The following is a 20,935-nucleotide window of genomic DNA, read 5'->3' as shown; positions in this document are numbered from 1 at the left end:
TTGAGAGGATGAGCTTACATAGGCTAAAGGTATGGTCCTCCTGACTCAGTTTCCCATTGTGCTATTTCCTTTCTCAAAAGGAAATTTTCCCACATGGTTAATTCTGAACCTAGCTATGATACCTGTGAATAATGTGGAAATTTTCTAAATGCTTCACTGTTAACTATGACTCTTGCCAGAATCAAACAGAGATAAGGGAGTTTTGCCCTGTTATGGCTTATTTCAGGTCAATCTTTGACCTCTAAGGGACAGTATTGATATTGTCATAACCATGTCCTTCATTTTCCTTCCATAGCAGATTGCTATAATCAGGTTAGGTGATCAGTGGAAGATCTTTGCAGTTGCAATACTAAATCTATTAATTAATAGGTTAATACTAAATTATGCTATAATAGGATGCAAACATGAAAGATCTTATTGTTGTTACTTTGTATTTATGGTCAACTCCATATCCTATGTAACTAGGTAAATGAGTTCTTAGCTTTGCCATCTACTTGCTATAGTTATATATTCATATGTAAGCTTAGGTCCTTGAAATATCTGATTCATTCAGGATGATATGGGGATGATATCCTCATAAGGAGGGGATAAGACAAAGATATAAAAGTTTATATATAAAAAGTTTTCTAATATATATGTGTGTGTATGTATATGTGTGTATATATGACTGTGTATTTATGTGTGTATATACATACATACATACATACAAATTGGTTTCAAAGATGTTCCTAATTAGATATACAGGCCTTGAGTATGTTTTACTAACAAATTCTCAAAATGGGATTAAGACTTTTATGTATAAAATTGCATTAATTGTAAAGAAAATTTAAATCATCTTTTTCTAATTTTGAAGTCTCTGCCTGATAATTTTAAGAGACAGAAGGGCTCATTTTCTAAGTCAGACCCTTGTGGATTTCTTTTAATTCTTCCTTCAGCCTATCAATGGCATTGTCTATATCAAATAGAGGGTTTAGGTAAAGACAGAAATGGCAAATGGTATGTAAAAACTGAAATTCTCTAAAGTTTCAGGTGAATTATGGGTTCCTAATTTGATGTTTTTATAGGTCTGTCATTAATAGGATTAGAACCATAAGATATGAACTGGATTTCACCACATTTAAACTAGTAATTAGAAAACCAAATCTGTAGTAAATTGTATTGAGTTGTTACTGGCAGATTTTAGCAGAATTACCCCAAAATCTCTAGTGACAGAAGCAGATCTACTAGGAGGATCCCTCTTCAGAGTTGCCCTGAGAATGAGGCCTATTCCAGAATGTCCATGATGACATGCTTCCAGGGACCAGACCACTCCATAGGACATCTGGTCTCAAAATGAAATGTGTTGATTAGATGGACATTAGGAGTGGGTAATATTACTTAATATTGATACTTGTTATTGTATTGCTTCAGCCTTTTTGTTTCATGGTGTCTATTTTTGCTGAATTTTCTTGGTTACCTTGGTGACATAAATTTCCCTTCTTAAATTAGTCCATGATGAGCCCTCTAGATAGTTTGGTCTGTAGCCTGACTTGGTTTACCTATAGAGTCTATTTAACAAGATCTGTCTCCTTAAAGGATATATGACTCTGTACTCTTCATGCTTCTCACCCCACACTTTGATGCTCCTTAAGGTAGACTATCATTCTGTCCAGAAATCTCTAATAGATGTGTAATTTAAGATTCTAAATGTGGATTCTAATCTGTTCCCCCAGTTTGGGGGAAACTGACTAAAAATCACTGATAAAACGAGTTTAGGTTTTTAAGGGTTTATTGGAAAATAGAAAGAAAAAGATTGAGAACAGAATTCTAACAGCCTGGCATTCCTATCTTTCCTCAAATTTCCTGTGAAGTCCTCTGCCGCCACCACCATCAAGTCAGGAAGCCAAAAAGCCCAGCGCTCTCTGCGGAGGCTCCCTTTCCTCCTTCCTGTCTCCTCCCAGACCATAGGAGGCTCCTCAAGTTGATTGGCTGGTAGCCTTGATAGACAGCACCCATGAGCAAACGTCATTTCCTGACGCCAAGGAAAAGCCACAATGCCTCTGAGGCATTTTCCTCATGGTGGAGCTTTCCCACAGCAAGTCTCCAGTAGGTGGCGTCATTCCAATCATTACATAGATAAAATGATTAAATAAGTGATCCTGGAGATTGAGAACCCCCAGGATCAAAAGGAGGAATGTTATATTAAAAATAACATTAATAGCTCAGTCTCAGATGTTTGTAAGTGACAGGCATTTAAAGAAGCCACAAGATTACTCCTCCTTCCTAAGGTCACTCAGCATAAGGAATGTCACAAGACTACCCCTTTCCTCTTACCTCAGTGTCTCCTAATCCCCTCCACCAGTAAGAAACCAGCTGTCGCAATCCTGTTTTTCCTTTTTTTACTCCCTCCAAATTGAACATAAACTATGTAGAAACCAAGGTTCTAGGTCCTTGGCTACCAAGAGCCTTGGACCTGATTTGTTTCTGCAACCACATGCACTGCTAAATAAATAATTTGTTTGGATGAAACTCAGTGTCTTTATCCCACCATAACACAATGTGTCCTTAAGGGCATCCGATCTCTACTTGTAAAGGAAGGTGTTGGACTCCATAAATGGAAGAATGAACACTTGTTTATTAAATGCTTACCACGTGCCAAGACGACGAAGGGAAAACATGAGGCGACCCCTGTTCTTGAGGAGCACGTGTTCTAATGGGGAAGACAACGAAGACAAGTTCAGAAATGCACCTCATGCATCTTCCCATGAAGACAATAAGTCCCAGAAGGCCTAAGGTGTGGTGGTTACAGTGCGGCAGCAGATCAGATGGCAGTGCCCAGGTCTGGAGGGCATAGCACCCAGGGAAGATTCAGAGGACCTTAGAGACTAGTCTTCTAGTCTGCTAGTCACCTGGCAGATGGCAAAGTCTGGAGGTTCTCCTTAGGAAATCCTTATGGTCTCTTTCCAGGACTGTCTTCCTGCTCTAACATCCACAAAGCTCTATTCTAACCCTCATTGCTGGTACTTCTGTGACGCCCCGGTCTATATCACCCCCTCCCCCCCTGCCACAATTTTCATGTTAAAGAAGACATTTTCACTCATAACTCTAGGGTTGTTATATGGAAAAGGGACTAAGCTTATTCTGTGTAGCACCAGAGGGCAGAACAAGGAACAATAGAGAACATGGGGGGGGGGGGACCAGGCACCAGAGGGCAGATTCCGCTTGAGCGGCACCGCGGGAGACTTTCCCTGATTCTCCCAGGTGTTGGTGCATACCGCCCCCATCACTCTGTATTTCTGTTGCCTGGACCTTGAACTTTCTTATCTGTGAATATGTCTTCTGTCTCCCTTTTGTGTTTGTATCCAAAGGGCCCTTAGTAGGTACTTATGCTGATAGTCACTTCACCTCTCCCGGCTTCCACTTGTCTCATAACTACCACAGTCACCAACAATAAGAGGAAGGGGCTGGCCAAGGTTCCATGTAGAGTTGACCTTGTGACCATTACAGCTCCTCCGCAGCAGAGCTGGAGGTCTCCATGGATCAGGCGTTCCCTATGGCTGCCATTGCTCAGGGTGAGGCCGTTAGAAGGCAACAGGGAGGACTCCTTGCACTAGACCAAAGCTTCTTCAACAGTGGGTCTCGCCCCTATAGGGGGTCGCGTAACTGAATGTGGGGGTCATGAAAAAATTGGCAACAGTAAAAGGTTATATGTGCCCATTTGATACACCTGTGTATCTGGGGTCGGGGTCAAGTGAAAACTTCTCTGGTGAAAAGGGGTCACGAGGGGGAAAAGTTTAAGAAACCCCACGCTAGCCAACATTGGAGTTTCCTTCCAATGTTCAGAGCCCATGATTGCATGGTGAGCCTCAGCTGGTACATCAGATGGTGGCATTTCCTGGCAGAACCCGATACACTCACTTAAGCACAGGAGGTCCAGGAGCTTGCCAGCATCCTAATAGTCCAGCCAAGCCCCCAACCATCTGTTTGGAGCTGACTGAGAAACTTCACTCTCAGGTTGCTAAGAACACCTCTGGACATCTTTCTGTCCCATTCATAGTCAACAACTAGTCTGGCCGAGAGATGCCTCAGAGTAAACCTGATCCAATGTGACAGTTTCTGGAAAAGCCCAGTCCTCTCTGTAACATCTGCATCTGTTAGTTAAAAAAAAATCCGTCTTGTAGCCCAGCAGGAAGTGCCAAAGTGAACTGTGTTAGAGAGCATTTACAGGATTTAAATTGTTCCTAGGATACAGTATTTTGGCCTGAACTCTAATGCCAGAAATAGTCAACTGTGAACCAAACCAGTATTTGCTTTCCCTCAGGATCAATGAGATCTTCCAGTATGGTATTATTTCTCCTTCAGGCCAAAGATAGGGAGTGCTGGGCTGGAATGAGCATTTCTGGGCTGGTTTAAGTCCCTGTCACTTCCTATTAATATGATACTTGCCAAGTCCTTTAACCTCTATGGGCCTCAGTTTCCACATCTCTGTAAGATGAGGTGATTGGATTAGTTGTTCTCTAAGGGCCCTGGGAGCTCCAGATCTCACCCGCCTTAGAGAGGTTAAGCCATTTAGCCTCAGTCACAGCTAGGAAGTGTCAGAGCTTGTATTCAAATTCAGGTCTCTTGATTCTAAGCCCGGTGGTCTTTCCAGCTCACAAGCTGTGACTCTGTGTTTAGCCAGCACTGAGATGTCTGCGAATTCCTCCCTCCTCCTAAGGGACGTGCCCCTTCCCCATTTGAGTAACAGGGGGAAGTAAAGTATATCCATGTCAAGAAATAATACATAGACAATCTATATTCATATAAATGTGTGTATGTGAAAAACGACCGAACTCAATGTGGATGTGTGTATATGTATACATACATATATAACGCATATTTATGTAGGTGCATAATATGTATTTGTTCAGTTGTTTCTGTCATGTCTGACTCTTTGTGATCTCATTTGGGGTTTTCTTGGCAAAGATACTGGAATGATTTTCCATTTCCTTTTCTAGCTCACTGTACAGATGAGGAAAATGAGGCAAATAGGGTGATGTGACTTGCCTAGAGTCACACAGTTGTTAAGTGTCCAAGGCAAGATCTGAACTCAGGTTCATCAAGCCACCTACCTGCCCCTATAGAATATATGTGTGTGTGTGTATGTATATATATACACATATATACATTCCTATATATGCACATGTGTGTATGTATTCCTTGGCATAGATAAATACTGATGAGGTAGGTTAGAAGAGAGACTAAAGAAGACTTGAAAAAAAGTAAAGGTCTTCAGAGAGAGGAGAAGCAACCAGAAGAGAAATGGAAGTGTTCTTGCCCATATGAAGTAAGATTATAAAGTGACTGGATTTCTTAGCAGATATATCAGACCTTGTGCATCTACATATGTGACATCCTTAAAAGTTGCCCCCCTTGAGAGGCTAGGCACTTATTCCTCTGGTATTAGCAATGCTCAAAACATGTGTTGAACTCCTTCATTGGATCTTCATTGAGAGCCAGTATACGAGCAGCTACCCAAAACAATCTATCTCATTACTGCACTCATGCCACATTTAACTTGAAACAATACACCCCAACTTGATCACCTGACTGCTGCTTCAAACTTGGCTCTGAACAACTTTTGGTTTCTTCCAAAAATCAATTCCACCTTCTGAGGACGCCTGCCAACCATTGCAGCTTTTCATAGGCCCTGGATACAATTACCAAAGAAGAATTTCAGATTTTGAGTCAACAAATGTTTAATAAGCTCCTACTGCAATCAAAACATAGCGAGTACTTGGGGAAGATACAAAGTTTAGCTATAGCAATCCCACTCAAAAAGAGCTCATAGCATAGTAGGGAAATACCAGAAACTGGTATCACACAAAATAATACCTAAGTGCATTAAAGAGGCAAGAAGTACTAGCTGAGGTGTAAAGAAGCAAAAATGCTTAGAAAGATGGACAGTAGCAGGGTTGAAATAGGTGCCCCTGGCCTTCTGAGCTTTAACTATGAAGGACATGGTTACATCTGGGCCATTGTTTCTAATGCCATTAACAATGTGCCTGTACTAGGTTCACATTTCTCCTCTGTAATGTTTGCATTTCCTAAAGGAATAATGCTGTGTTTTGCTGCCACATAGAGGCTACTGTGGCAAACAACACACGAAAAAGCTAATATTGTACCCACCTATTTTCACTTATTCTTGCATCCTCTTTTCTTACATTTTTGTTATTTTTTTTAATATCACAACACCTCCCCCCCAGTATCCCTCTCCCTTGCTCCCTGGAGAGTCATCCCTTATAACAAATATTTTTAAAGACGAAAATAAAGGAAAAAGAGCAACATACCAATACATTGAAAAAGTCTGGTAATGTTTCATGTACTGTACCGAGGACAGCTCACTGTGGCAAAGGGGTGGGGAGGCGGTGGCTTCTATCATCCCCACATCCAGGCTTGTCCTTTGTCCTTTCACTTTTGATCTTGGGGGTTTTCTGTTCACATTGTTGTAGTCCTTGTGTGTATTAGTCTCTTGGCCCGATTCACTTCCCTCTGAATTTTCTAATGTAGCTCTTTCTATGCTTTTCTGTAGTCATAATTTCTTATAGGACGGTCATATTCCATTGCGCATATTAATGGACCACCATTTTTTTTTAGTCATTCCCCAAGAGATGTACATATATGTTGCTTCCAACTCTTTGTCATCACAAAAAAATACTGTCCTTTTGGTGTATATGTGAGAACTTTCTTATCAATGGCCTCCTAGGGGATATAAGACTAGCAGTAGGGGCAGTGAGGTGGTGAAGTGGATAAAGTGTTGGCCCTGAATTCAGGAGGACCTGAGTTCAAATGTGACCTCAGACACTTGACACTTACTAGTTGTGTGACTCTGGGCAAGGCACTTAACCCTCACTACCCTGTTTTAAAAAAAAGAAAAAGACTAGCTGTAGAATCTCTAGGTCAAAGAGTATAGACGTTTTAGCCTTGCATTTTACTAATATAAATTTAGTTTAGCACGGTACTTGGCACATAGTAAGTGCTTGTCGACATCAGGCTTTCTTTTAATAAGTTTGGTCTTCATAAATATATAGGAAGAATGCTCAAGGAACAATGAGATAGTTTTGCTTCTTAAATGTTTTTGGACCTGAGCCTAAATCTAGACTTGAAAGAAGTATAACAAGGTAATCAGGAAAGAGAAATAAGGGACTTAAAAGTTAAACTGTTTATATTCCTATATGGGAAGATAATACCTGTAACTCCTAAGAATTTTATTGTTGTTAGGGCAGTTAGAAGGAGTCTGCATAGTCAGAGGGCCTGGGTGTGAGTTGATTAAGTTGGGATGATCTAAAAAAAATGAAGTAGTGAGAAAGAGGAATGTACTGGTAGAAGGGGGAGAGGAAGAATAGGGGAAAATAATCTCATAAAAGAGTAAGGAAGAACTTTTACAGGTGAGGGGGAAATGGGGGTGATGGTGGGCAATGCTTGAACTCACTCTCATAGAAATTGGTCAAAGAGGGAAGAATATTTAAACACTCTCAGTTGGGTGTAGAAATCTATTTTACCCAACTGGAAGGGAGATGATAAAAAGGATTAAGAAAGGCAGTGGTCAGAAATTAATTCCTGTGGGCAGCTAGGTGGCGCAGTGGATAAAGCACTGGCCCTGGATTCAGGAGGACCTGAGTTCAAATCCGACCTCAGACACTTGACACTTACTAGCTGTGTGACCCTGGGCAAGTCACTTAACCCCCATTGCCCTGCAAAAAAAAGAAAGAAATTAATTTCTGTGTCATTTTACTTTTGACTGTCCTATAAGAAAAAAGAATTTTTACTATAAACTCTCTCAACTACAAAAAAAAAAATCTCACAACATGGAGAAAATGCCACACTTTGATTCTGTGATTTCAATGAAATTCAATCCCTCTACGGTCCACATGCCATCTGTAATCCAGCCATGCCTTCTCATTTTATATCCCTATCCTTCCAAAACTCTCCTAAGAGGATAGATATCTCCCGGCAGACGGAAATCAGTGCAGAGCAGACACTAAACAAACGGTTTCATTAGTTACTGTAGCCATGTAAGTTCACCACCTAGTGGTCAATCTTCCGGTGTTGTGAGATGAATTTATACGCCGGGTCAGAAGTGCATTAGTTGTGTTTTGTTGTTATGGGGGGGGGGGGGGGCGGAAAGTCAAAACTGATCGGAGGAGGAAGTTCATAAGTCAATAGAACAGACAAAAACACTAATTCTATTTCAGGCGTCAGGGAGAGGCACAGTGACCCTAAGGAGGAGGATGGTAGTGGGGGCCAGAGCCCGCGGCCCAGACTCTCCCACCAGCCTCCTAACTCCCCAGTCTCCCCACAGCTGTGACTCACACACTTCTAAGCACACCCACTCCCTCCCCGCTCCTCGGCTAGCACACGAACTCTTCAGCCCGCTGGTCGAGGCCGCGTCTATACAGGCGGCTCCCGGTTCCCCAAGTCTACAATGCGCTTCCTGAATTTTCCCCACGCCTCTGGTTGTTAGTGATGACTTTGTGATGCGCGTCTCGCTTCCTTTTTATTTCTAATCCCAGCGAGGCACCTCGCACCCAGGAGGCGGTGATAGATGTCGGGAAGGCTCCCTCGCCATCCTTCCCCAGTGGGCAGGATGTTAGGTCTGGAGGGGGCTTGGAGCTCGTGAGCAGCCCCGGCTCGGCCGGGCCCGGGATATCCTGAAGCACAGTCCCCCCCATCCGGTCCTTGTCCTTCCTCACACGGCTTCTTACAGCCTCGCACACACCTCCATCTCCCGCCTCCCGACCCTTCCCCAGGCCATGCCCACGCCGGGAGTGCCCTCCCTCCTCCTCTGGCCCCCTACGGGAAGACTTGCCCAGTGCCCCTCCCCCCCTTGACAGTTTTCGAGGGGCGGGGGGCGGAGTGCCCGCTCTCCTCCAGACTGCCCCGCCTCTCAGGGAAAGGCGCGGGGCAGTTGGAGTCCGGACAGGTCGACAAAGGTACAGCGTACCCATTGCCTGTACCAGGACCGGCAGGCGGCAGCGCCCCACAACGGCCTCTGAACAGACTGCATCCCACCCGTCCTTCCGGGACGCCGCCTGAGAGCTTCGGGGGCGGGGCTCCGCTACGGGTCGCTCCTAGAGCCACGCTTCCTCGAAGGGGCGCATGCGTGCTTGGTCCCGGTCTTGCCCAACGCTCGCGAGATTACATCCGTGGTACTTATCGCGAGTTTTCCCCTCCTCTCACCCGCTCGCTTCTCTTTCTTTGTTCCCACGTCCGGAGGGTATCGCGGGAGCCGGGCGCGGGGGGGAGCGCGAGGGGGCTGTGGCCGTGGCCGTGGCTGTGGCCGTGGCGGCAGCTCTCGCGGTGTTTGCGCGGCCCTCCCCCCTGCCCTCCGGGATCCCCCCTCCCCCCAGCTCCGCTTCCCTCCCCTCCCCGCAGGGAGAATATGGTCGCCGGCGATGGACGCCCCCAGTGCAGGTCAGTCCGCGCCGGCCCCGGCCCCGCGTCTTCCAGCCGAGCCCGGCCCGCCCCGGCACGGGCCCCGCCTCGAGCCGCTCCCGGGCCGCAGGCTCGGACCACGCTCTCTTCTGCGAGCCGGGCCGGGGGCCGCCGATGCCTCCGGGCGCCGGGCCTCGCAGGCCGCGCCGGGCCCATCCGGCCCGGCCTCAGGCTCCCCTTGGGGAGCGGGGGAGGGAGCGCGTCCGGGCCGGGGGACGGAGGGGAGCCCGGTGCCGGGAGCAGGCCCTGCCCTCGGGCGGCCCTCTGCCCACTCCAGCTGCCCCGCAGGCCTCGGCCAGCAGTCCTTCCGTCCTTCCCTCCCTTCCCCGAACCCCTGTGGCTTCTTCGGCCCACGGGGGAGACGAGTCAGGCTCCAAGCATTTATGAAGCTCCTAGTGTTTGCCCGAGCCAGCCCCTGGGGCACAAAGGCGGCACAACCTAATCCCGCCCCCTCCCCCCAGGCCAGCCCATCAGTCTCCCCTGGTCTCATTCATCTCGGACCTTGGGGTGTGTACAAGGGTCACCTCGTTTGGTGCTCCAGGGGAGGAGTCTCTTCTTAGCCCCCTTTGACAGGTGGGGAAACTGAAGCTGGCAGCAAGCAAGACCACTCACTCGGGGTCACACCTAGAAGGTGTCTGAGGCTGAGCTTGAACCCAGAACTTGTGACTCCGAGGCCAGCGTCTTTCTCAGGTTAAGCCTCACCCAAAGCCCCGCCGAGCTGCGGACGTCCTCGGGCTAGGGGGTTGCACGTTGTTGGGCCCTCGTTAGACTTCGAGCTCCTGGGGGGCAGGGACCGGCCTTTGGCCCCGCTTCACTGCTCAGCGCCGGTCACCCATGTGCCTGACTGCATGCCACTGTGTCACCGCCGCCTAGCTCTCCCCTTCGAGCCTCTCCAAAAACCCTTGTCAAATTCAGCCAAGATCAGCAGACTTTTATGAAGCTCCTACTATGTGCAGGGCCTTGTGCTAAGCACCGGGGATACAAAAGGAGGCAAAGACGGACCCTGCCCTCCAGGAACTTAAAATCTTATCAGAGAGACAACCCTTAATCTTAACGCCTTCTTTCTCCCAATTTTTATACCCAGTTCCCCAGCCTTAATTAAGCACTTGCTGTTTCTAAGCGGAGCATACAAAAATAAACCAAAAAAGCCCTTTTCCTGTCTTTCTCCTTTGCCCCCATTAACCCTTCGGTTATACTTGTGAGTCTGCCCCCCTCCCCCTCCCCTCAGTAGAAAATAAGGGCCCAGACACAGTCTTTTTAAGAATTTTTGTACATCTAGTACTTCATATGTGGTAGGTGCTTAGTGTTTGTTGACTTGATTGGAAGGGCCTGTGATCTCCAGTAATGTAGACTCTCACCTTAGGAGATCAGATACATTCATCACTTAGGGATGAGCCTCTTCCACATTTAGCTGGGCTGGTGCACAAACTGACAACTCACATTTCTCTAGCTGTGGTTGACAGCGGGACACAACTTCCCTTATAACAGCCCTGCCTTGTGAGGGAAAGTGACTTGTGCAGGACTGTGGTGGAAGTACAGGCCTCCTTGTGTTTTGTTTGAATTGTGATGTTGTCATGATTGTTCCTGGTTTGCCAGTGATGGAGGGCACAACTACATAGGGGTTACAGCCTGCCATGAAAAATGAATGTCCAAAAGACTCAAGTTTTCTCCCTTAGCAGAGGCGTCCTTGTGGAGTCACAAAACCTGGATTTAAGTCCTGGCTTCAGGCGCTTCTTTATTGGATGTGTGGCTAATCTTGGGCATCCTAGCGAACATCTTGCTTCCTCGTCTGCCAGATAGGGGTGATCACCTACTCACATACAGGATTGTGAGCATCCAGGAGACAAGTGTATCGAACGTTGTGTCAGAGTGGGCTCTTAGCTGCCTGTCTCCGCCAAATATTTTGTACCAACAAGGAGACCAGTCAGCTCCTAATCTTTAAGAAGCTGGAGAAAAATGGTGATCCCTTCAAGCAGGATGATCCCATTACACCGTGACTGGGCAGTTGGCTTTGCCTTCAGCATGAGACAGTCTTTGTTTCAGAAGTTTAGATTAATGAAGTTCATTCCATTATTAGAATTCCTGCTAAAGTAATTTCTACCTTTTCTAGTCTATGGGAAGTTCCCCAGACTCTCTTAAGTGCCCGTACCTCTCATTGCCTATGTCCAAGTCAGTCTTTGTTAAAACACTAAAATAATCAGATCTCTTGTCTTATCTCAGCTGTTATCTCTGAAAAGAGGTAATATTTTCTTTTAAGGAACTAAATCTTTTTAGAAACCTAGATGTTGGGGCAGCTAGGTGGGGCACCTGAATTCAAATCTGGCTTCAGACCCTTGACACTTACTAGCTGTGTGACCCTGGGCAAGTCTCTTAACCTTCATTGCCCTGCAAACAAAAAAAAAAAGAAGAAGAAAAAAAGAAACCTAGATGTCAGCTTCAGAATGTTACAATGTTTATGTGACAACTTATGTGGGTTGGAAATAATTTCACTTTCAATAAGAGGAAGTACATCACTTTTTACCTTTCTCTCCATCCAGGAAGCGCCTTTGAGGACTTTATTGAAGCCCTAAAAGAGAATTCAAACAACAAGTTCTTCAATCTCCCTAAACTTGGAGGCACCAAGTATGGTAATGTCACATTTTGATGTTTGGGGTTTGATTTTTAATAACCTGAATTTTTAAGATGAGGAAATTATAGAACTTATGCCCATCATGATTATAATTATGCACCGTATCTTTCTTGATATTTAACATATCATTTTTGGAGACTGCCTTGCAGAAAGGGTAATAAACCTTTCAATTTTAAAAATACAAGTTAAGGTAAAAATTCTCCTATTTCTACTAAAAGGGATACCGCCTTTGGAAAAAGTCTGAGTGGGCTTATATTATCAAGTGAGTATTTTCAATTTCTGAAGTTTGAAGTTTGCAGTGACAAGTATTTCAACATGTTGTCCTTCAGTGCTTTCCGTATGAAGATAACACTGGTGACTCACTAATGTAGGGTTTAACAACCCCCCCCCCCCATTTCTCCCTATCCTTTAAAGCCCAACTCAGATACCGCATCCTCCGTGAAAGCCTTCCTGTCCCTCCTCCCATTTGCAATCTTGTTTTGCACTAGGGCAGGCAAGGGGTTATCTTATCTAATGTTTGTATCATTTTTCCAGCACCTATCGCAACCCTTTGCACACAGTAGGCATTTAATAAATAAATGATTGTTAATTGAATACTCTGACCTACTCCATAGTGGGTCATAGTTTTGGAATGGTCTGTCTATAGCTTTCCTTAGTCATTCTCCCCTCCCCCCCAGTCCCCAGTGGATTGCATTTACCAGGCACCTGACGGGTTACAGGTATTATCTGTGGTCACAAACTTTGTGAAGCTAACTGGGTCACAGGAGACCAGGGACAGAAGCTCTGTGGAGGGAGAGGATTTCCATGTCTGGGTTTCTGTGGAGTCAGAGGAGACAAATAGAATGGTGCTGGCCTGATTTCGGGCACATTGGCAGGTGGCCATGGAGGGATGCTCCTCCCATTTGTTCTTTGTGATTAGCTAAATTAACAGAATTGTTTCTGTTGGTTTGTTTGGAGGTTATGTTGGATTTAAATCCCCCAACTCTGCTTTATTCAGGAATGCTGCATCATTCTGGTACAGTGATTCTTGTCAAGCTTTATGAGGGGATTTAAATATTCTGAGGCACTTTATAATATCTCCCATTTAGAGAGAGCAGGGTGCAGTGCTCGAGATTTGGAGCCCGAGAACCCAGCCACAAGAGCCAGCTGTCCAGGGTCTCAAACAAGGCTCTCCTTTCTGGGCCTCTGTTTCCTCAGCTGTAAAATGAGGAAGTTGGGCTAGATGATCTCTGAGGCTCCTTTCAGCTCCATACCTGTGATCTGTAAGCAGCATTGTCATTTTAACACCATTCATTGGTAAAATGTCAGACCAAGCAAAGAATGTCACATCCTACATGCTTGGTTGCAGTGATTTGCATATCAGTTTAATGTTGATGAGTGCTTTACATTAGTAAAAGGATGCTCGAAAATCTAAAACAAAAGGTATAGTGATCACATTTCATCTGAATTTTATATTATTTTTTCTCATTTGCTGTGAATAATTTGTGTCAGAAAGTGGAAGAACATGTACATTTTTCTTTCAAAATATTCTAATTGATTGGAGACACAAAAGATCTTTGATTACCCTGAATACTAGCAATTAAACTCAGTGTGAAAACTTTTTTTTTTAAACTAAAATTGCTTGGTCTAACAAGTATTTTAAAACAGTATATATAGAATTAAATGTGTATAATTTGAGTCATTTGATTCTTCTATATGCTAAAAGGTTCAGTATCCTTTCTGGTTATGTAAAAATATCTCCATTTACAGTCTGTCCTTGCACTTTGCTGAGAATCATTAAGGGTCATTGAAAACTAACTGACGTGACAGCATACTTTTTTAAAAGGCCATTAATAATTCAGAAATATCTTTCAAATGTAACAAAATAATGAACTATTACAAAAATCCAAAGCAGAAGCCCCAAAGCTTTTTTGAATGTTAACAAATGGTTTTGGATTAGTATCAGATATGTTTGATTCTTTGTGGATATGTGATTATCTGCCTGTGGACAAGTATCCACTTGTCCTGTATGAGCCCTAATCAATTTAATCTAAATGTAAGCCAATTAAAGCAAAATTGAGATTAAATTCATTAATCAGCAAATGTGTTCACCCCCCCTAAAAGGCACCAGGGCATGCAAAGAAATGTGAGGCCCCATTCTAAAGAGTTGATGATTTAGTTTACTTGCCCCCACACCACTGAAAATAAAGAGGTGAGGGACACCTCTGTAGCATTTTGTCATTGTGTGTATTGGTTGTTTTTCTTAATTACAAGAGAAGGTTCAATTTGGTATGCATGGAATGGGGGTGTCTGTATCCAGAAATGAATGGTATGAGAACAAGGCATCAATAACACTTATGAAATGTAAATTCAGTAAATAAATTTTTGTAAATATAGCAAATAATTAAATTGTAGTATTTTAGCTTTCTAACCAGAAATGCAGTTTCTGCAATAGACTTTATGGTAGATGAAAAGACAAGAGGAGTATTTAGAAGCCTCTGTGGAGTAAAGCTAGGCTACCAAGAGGACTTAATTAGATGGAAAGAGGGAACCCATTTTATTAGACCTAGGGATGTGAACAAAAGGATGGGGACAACATTTGTCGTGGAGGAAAGATCGAGGAAAGAGGAGAAGGCCTCCTAGAAGAGGGAACTAAGGGCAGATAGGTTGCGAGAAGGCTAGCGATCCTTAGCGCTGTTGGCCTCACAGACTGGATGGAACAAAAGCTGGAGACTGGAAACCATCACATAAAGATGAATTGCTGATCTTATCTGTTTTCTAAATTAGAAAATCCATCTACAGTTAAGACTCTGTACCACTAACTTAGAGCATAAACGAACATCTCTGCTGTCTATTTACTTGTTTAAAACACGTTGCGTTACATTTTAATTTGGTTAGAACTTGGGGATTTGGGGCTGAGAGTTTGGCACCTCAGCTATACTCTGTTTTGGAATCTCCCTTCAAATGAGGAGATACATCAGAACTGGTGAAATCACTTGTTTGTCAAAGGTCTCATTTGGCAGTGTCTTAGGTCAGACTTAAGCTATTTCAGCCTTATCTGTGATGATATGTAATATGTCTGTATCATGGCTTAAGTGTCATGTGGTTAGTAGAGTAAGAAGCATGAGAAACTGTGGCAAAGTGGAGAGGGCTGGACTTAGAGTCAAGGAGATGGGTTCAAGTCTTGCTTTCTAGTATTTACTAGCTATAAGTACTTACTTTCCAGTACTGTACTTACTGGCCATGGGCCACTCACTTAAGTCCTTTGAGCCAGTTTTCCTATAAAATGGGGTAATAATTCCTGTAATATCTACTTCCTGGTGATAATGTACATAGTCAAGAGCCTTGCAATTCCTCATAGACACCATAGATTAAGGATGGTAGGGAGGTGAGGAGAGCTGGGCTTGTGCTTCCCTCACTCAACCTTGATAGTCCTTGCCTATTTTTTTGTTGTTGTTGTTTGTTTTTATTTATTTTTTTTTCCTATTTCTTTTGCCTTTTTTTGGTGGGGGCCTGAGGGGAGAAGAGAAATGAAGGGCAACCTAGGAGTAGAATTAAATCATTATTGCTTTCTAGGTGGTCAAACTTACTTGGAAATCAAGCATACGGTAAAGGCTTGCATGGGAACACCTCAGCATCACTCTGTATGTTGGCCTTTGGCTTTCCTGATTGGAGTCTTGAGTCTCTGACTTGGCAGTCACCTGGAAGTTGGAGCCAGATGTTGAGGATGGAATGAGGAAGGAAAGGAACTTGGGAAAGGGGTGAAAGAAGGATGATGGAAGACAGAAAACTGAAGGAGGAAACAGGAAGAAATGATGTGGAAAGAAGACTGGAGAACAGAAGAAAAAATGTTTTAAAGGAAGCTTGTTTGCAGTATTCATTGCACTCAGGCCTCTTGCATTTACTGTATTATGAAATGAAATAAGATTGTAGCATTATTCCATTTAACGTGATTTGGTATAATAATTTCCTCATTAGCGTATTATGGTTAGATAAGGTTCTTTCCTGATGAAAATATCCCAACTAAAAAGTATTATATTCTCTCAGATTGTATGTTTCAAAAACCTAAAGAGAGGGGGCAGCTAGGTGGCGCAGTGGATAAAGCATCAGCCCTGGATTCAGGAGATCCTGAGTTCAAATCTGGCCTCAGACACTTGACACTTACTAGCTGTGTGACCCTGGGCAAGTCACTTAACTTTCATTGACCCACTCAAAAAAAAAAAAGTAAAAACCTAAAGAGGGAGAGCTGTATTATTTTACTGTGGGTTTTTTTTTTTTTTTTTTTTGGTGAGGCAATTGGGGTTAAGTGACTTGCCCAGGGTCACACAGCTAGTAAGTGTTAAGTGTCTGAGGCTGGCTTCGAACTCAGGTACTCCTGAATCCATGGCCGGTGCTTTATCTACTGCGCCATCTAGCTGCCCTTATTGTACTGTTTTTTATATAGTATATACACACTTCTATGTTTTTCTCATAATTAACTAAATATGATCATTTACTCTTCCTCTTTTACCTCCCCTATCCCTGAAATGCATATTTCTAGGGTTTTCCTTCTAAGGGCACCAAGTCTTTGGCTTTCTTCAGGGTTTCCCTAAAATCCTAATTAAAACTTTTAAACAGATTGATATTTATGAGAAATAACAAAATCTACTATAAAAAAATCAGATTTGAGCCGATCTTTGAAAATAATCAAACTTATAGTAATATTTCTTGTATTGTTAGTGACTAAAGTATTCCACTTAAATGATTTTTCTGGATAATTGAAGCTTATCCCCTTTGAATATTGAAACTTCTAACTTGATTAATTTGGAGGTACAACTTTTTTTTTAATAACTTACACAATTCCTTGACTTCTTAAACACGAGGGGCTGAATGCAATTTAACCTTTTTTAAAAATTGCTCTGTGTCATTATTATGAACATGTATTGTGCACCATTATAATCTGTAGTAATAGAGTTCTGTGTGTTTTGGTCTCTACTTTCATTATCATGTTGTTTCATTAGGCTTCCTTTATTAGTCCTGGCTTCAACACTTCTTGAATTGCTGCTTTTAATCTGTTGTGGGCTGAGAAACCAGATAACTGAGCTTGTTAAGAACTGAGTTAAATTGAGTTAATGAGGCTGCAAGAGAAAAGCTTAAAAACCAGGAATGTTTGATTTAGAGATCGAGCTTTGTGGCAGCTGGATTTGGGTGTCTTCCTTAGGGAGGCCACAAAGAGCTTCCATTAGTAAGAATATCACCCTCTGGGTGCTGGTGTTCTCCAGGGTTTCTTTCTTGACTTTTTTTTCCTTTAAAGACACAGTGAAGGCTAATCTCTCCTTCTTAGCTAATTGCATGATTTTCTCTCACACCAGATGCTCTGCCTTACTCCATACGGGTACTTTTGGAAGCTGCCGTTAGAAGATGTGATGGCTTCCTAGTGAAAAAGGAAGATGTTATGAACATTTTAGATTGGAAGAATAAACAAAACAATGTTGAAGTGCCCTTTCTCCCTGCCCGGGTTCTCCTTCAAGATTTTACGTAAGTGATATATACTCTCCGCTACTTTAGATTATGAACATGGATTCTATTTAGGGTCCTCGGACATTTTCCCCTTGCTTTATCTTGGCCTGTAAACAATAAGATGGCATTTTCTGAACTGAACTATTTATTCCATTAAAATCAGACTTCTATTTCCCTCCCTGCATTTTGGCATGAATACTCTGTACTCCTAGTGTTGAGAACAAACAGTATGAAAGCTTTGTACATTCATTGCTAATGTCAGGATACTGAGGTACCATGTAGGAGTTTTAACTGAGATATCCACAGCAAAAGCAAAAAAAAAAAAAAATCTATGGCTTAAAGGCTCCAAGTAACAGCTCCCTCTTTTGGGACAAGGGAAGTCATTTGGTGGCCCAGGCCTTTCTCCTACAATTTACAAGTTAGAGATTCCTGGGGGGACGGGAGGTGGGGGAGGTGATCTAAAGCATAGCACCCCCCACCCCAAAGATGTCTTCTGTTCTCCATCAAGTCAGTCACTTTCTCCTGTGTGACTTTAAAGGGAATAGGAAGCTTGGAGGTTGTTGGGACTTCTGAGATCATTTTGAACTTGGGGTGGGAGATGTCCAGTCAGCTGGACAGCTGGGGGGCTGTGTCAGATCACTGAGGTGCTGGAAGATAGAAAGGAATGGGATGGGGTGTGGGAGACAGTGCTGGCCTTTGGCATGTGGGAGCTGTGAAAAACTGTCTAGAAAGAAAGTTTGATGAATAAGGTTCCCCCTGGAAGGGACGACCATTCCCACCTCTAGATTATATGAATGAAATGGGGGGCAAGTCATTTGCTCACAGTCACATGATAGTTAGTAGAGCTGGGATTCAAACCCAGGTCTCATTCAAAGTCCGGGGCACTGGACACTATGCCACGTAGCCTTGTTTTTTACCAAGTCAAGCAGAAAAATCTCTGAGGAGTCTTGTTCAAAATGAACACCCAGTAAAGAGGTATTTTAAAGCTGAAAATAAATGAACAAACACATGCATAATAGGATGTTTTGCTTATAATTTGTACTGGTCCTTAGTATTTTATGTTCATCTGGAGTATTTGATTCATCTTAACTGTATTTGAAAAATGGATCATTCTTTGTTTTTTCAGTGGGATACCAGCAATGGTGGATTTTGCTGCTATGAGAGAAGCAGTGAAAACTCTTGGGGGAGATCCTAAGAATGTCCATCCTGCCTGCCCCACAGATCTCACTGTTGACCATTCTTTGCAAATTGACTTCAGTAAATGGTATTTCACTATAGCTGTGTGTGCAAATAACAAGAAACCCCCTCTGAGAGTTCAATTGCTTGTATTGGATAGTGAAAGAGATTGCAACAAAAGAGTAATAAAGTTAGTGGGCTTGTACCATAAAGATTTTATTAGTGTTTCTTCTGTATTTCTAGTTGCTATTTACTTTTAGATAGGAATATGTATCTTAAGTTTTTAGAGAAGCCACCTTTTGTGCCAAAGCAAACTTCCTTTTTTTCTTCCAAAGTCTTTGGTATGGGTCATGTACATGTGGGTGGAGGTGATGGATGAAAGTATTGAGCGCATTCAGAGTTTATCTCTGTTGCTCTTCCAATATCATCTTTCCATGAATAGGCCTTTCTCTGATGATGGTAAGAGAGCACTATGATGCTTGGGTTTAGTGGGCTGTTTGACATACAGCTTTGTCCATCCTTTGGACGGGTAGAATAAATTTTAGACCAAGGATATATATAAAGTATGAGAGATTGTTATCCCACACACTAGAGTAAAGCTATGGATAAGGAACTGGTTTCAGATTGGTGATGTTCAATAAGAAAAAGGCCGGTTCTAGAATTTAAAAAATCCTTTCATTTAAATAGAACAGAACGATACATGAAAGCCATGATTTCATTTGGATAAAAATCTAATTCCATCTTATGTATTAAAGTAATTCCTCTTTGTTTTCTGTAGCCTGGACTTTGTGTTCTTGTTTTATGTTGGGTTGATTTTTATTTATAGAGTTTCCATTTCCCTTTAGAAAAGCTAATGAACCCATTTTGAAGTCTTCTCTTGTACTGCATGTCTATTATTTTGGCAAGCTAAGTTTATGCCACTTTTATAACAATTTCACCTTATGGACTTTTTGTTTTCTTTTGGAAATAATAGTGCAATACAGAATGCTCCGAATCCTGGAGGTGGTGAACTGCAGAAACCAGCCAGCAAGCTTTCCCCACTTAAAGTCCAGCATCGAAAAGCCTCCTGCAGAGGTCAGGCTGCTTGCCGAGGACCGTGCGGTACTGGAGAGCTGGGCCGCAACTCAGGAACGTTTTCTGCACAGATCGAGAACACGCCTCTCCTGTGTCCTTTCCATTTACAACCAGTGCCTGAGTATGAGCCTATTTTCATTGGCATTTTCTAGTACTAGATGACTGTTTTTCCAGTGGAAATTACATCTTTTTTTCAAAGCAAAATGAAATTTAACATGAGGTTACTAGCATGTAGTATCAGTAGAATTAAGTGTTTTTGCATGTTTGAAATGATCTTCCAACAATGTTTTTGTTTTTCTTGGTGATGACAGCTTTTTTTTTTTAAGTGAGGCAATTAGGGTTAAGTGACCTGCCCAGGGTCACACAGCTAGTAAGTGTTAAGTGTCTGAGGCCGGATTTGAACTCAGGTACTCCTGACTCCAGGGCCGGTGCTCTATCCACTGTGCCACCTAGCTGCCCTGGTGATGACAGCTTGAAGAGAAAGAAACTGTTATCAGAGCAGTACAGCTTTGAGAACTGCCCAAAAGCACCAAGGAAACTGAATTGTATTGATTTTTACTAATGAGGTAAACTGATTTCTTGAAGGGGGCATAAAAGCTGTCTTTTCTCTATCCCCTGGACTTTCAAGGAAAGGTAGTTGAACTCAGAATCCTTATGTAAATCTTAATAAAAATATTAACTTCCCCTAAACAGTGAGATTTAGAAGTAAGGCTCTGACTAGTCTCAGAGGGGTGCCATTCAGTAAAGTTGGGGTACTCCAGAATGTTTGCCACGTGGCGGTGCCAAATTGAATCCGAGGTCCAGGCAGCCAGAAGCTGGGTTAGGCTTGTCTCTGTAAGTGAGAAAACTAAGTGTCAGCAAAGTTATCTTCTTGCCCAGGGTCCTCTATGAGTCAGGGCTGGGGCCAGGATTAGAAGCCAGGTATGCCAGCTTCAGGCTCTTTCCTCTACAACCTCCTCTGGCTTAACCTTCCAAAAGACATTGGATTACAAGTAGTTTAGTTTGTATTTTGAGGGAAAATAATCTTTAGGGAACTAACAACTGTGTCACTTTCTCCTCTAAATCCTTCCAAGTAGAGTACATTGTTTTGTTCCGTAGGTGAGTGAGCAGCACTGCTAGGGCCAT

General features: G+C 43.1%; 1 protein-coding gene across 1 annotated transcript in view; it reads left to right on the top strand.

The window, feature by feature from the left end:
• The first annotated feature begins 9,238 nt into the window (after window positions 1–9,238).
• Window positions 9,239–20,935, top strand: part of IREB2 (iron responsive element binding protein 2) — a 41,335-nt gene continuing 29,638 nt past the window's right edge. The window contains exons 1-5 of the mRNA XM_043983630.1: window positions 9,239–9,432; window positions 11,991–12,080; window positions 17,413–17,578; window positions 18,687–18,824; window positions 19,710–19,931. Coding sequence (XP_043839565.1) covers window positions 9,414–9,432; window positions 11,991–12,080; window positions 17,413–17,578; window positions 18,687–18,824; window positions 19,710–19,931 — 635 coding nt within the window. The 5' untranslated portion in view covers window positions 9,239–9,413. The remainder of the gene's footprint in view (window positions 9,433–11,990; window positions 12,081–17,412; window positions 17,579–18,686; window positions 18,825–19,709; window positions 19,932–20,935) is intronic.

Source organism: Dromiciops gliroides, chromosome 2 (assembly GCF_019393635.1).
Source record: "Dromiciops gliroides isolate mDroGli1 chromosome 2, mDroGli1.pri, whole genome shotgun sequence".
In the NCBI taxonomy this organism is placed as follows: domain Eukaryota; kingdom Metazoa; phylum Chordata; class Mammalia; order Microbiotheria; family Microbiotheriidae; genus Dromiciops; species Dromiciops gliroides.
This window is presented reverse-complemented; position numbering and strand designations above follow the sequence as displayed.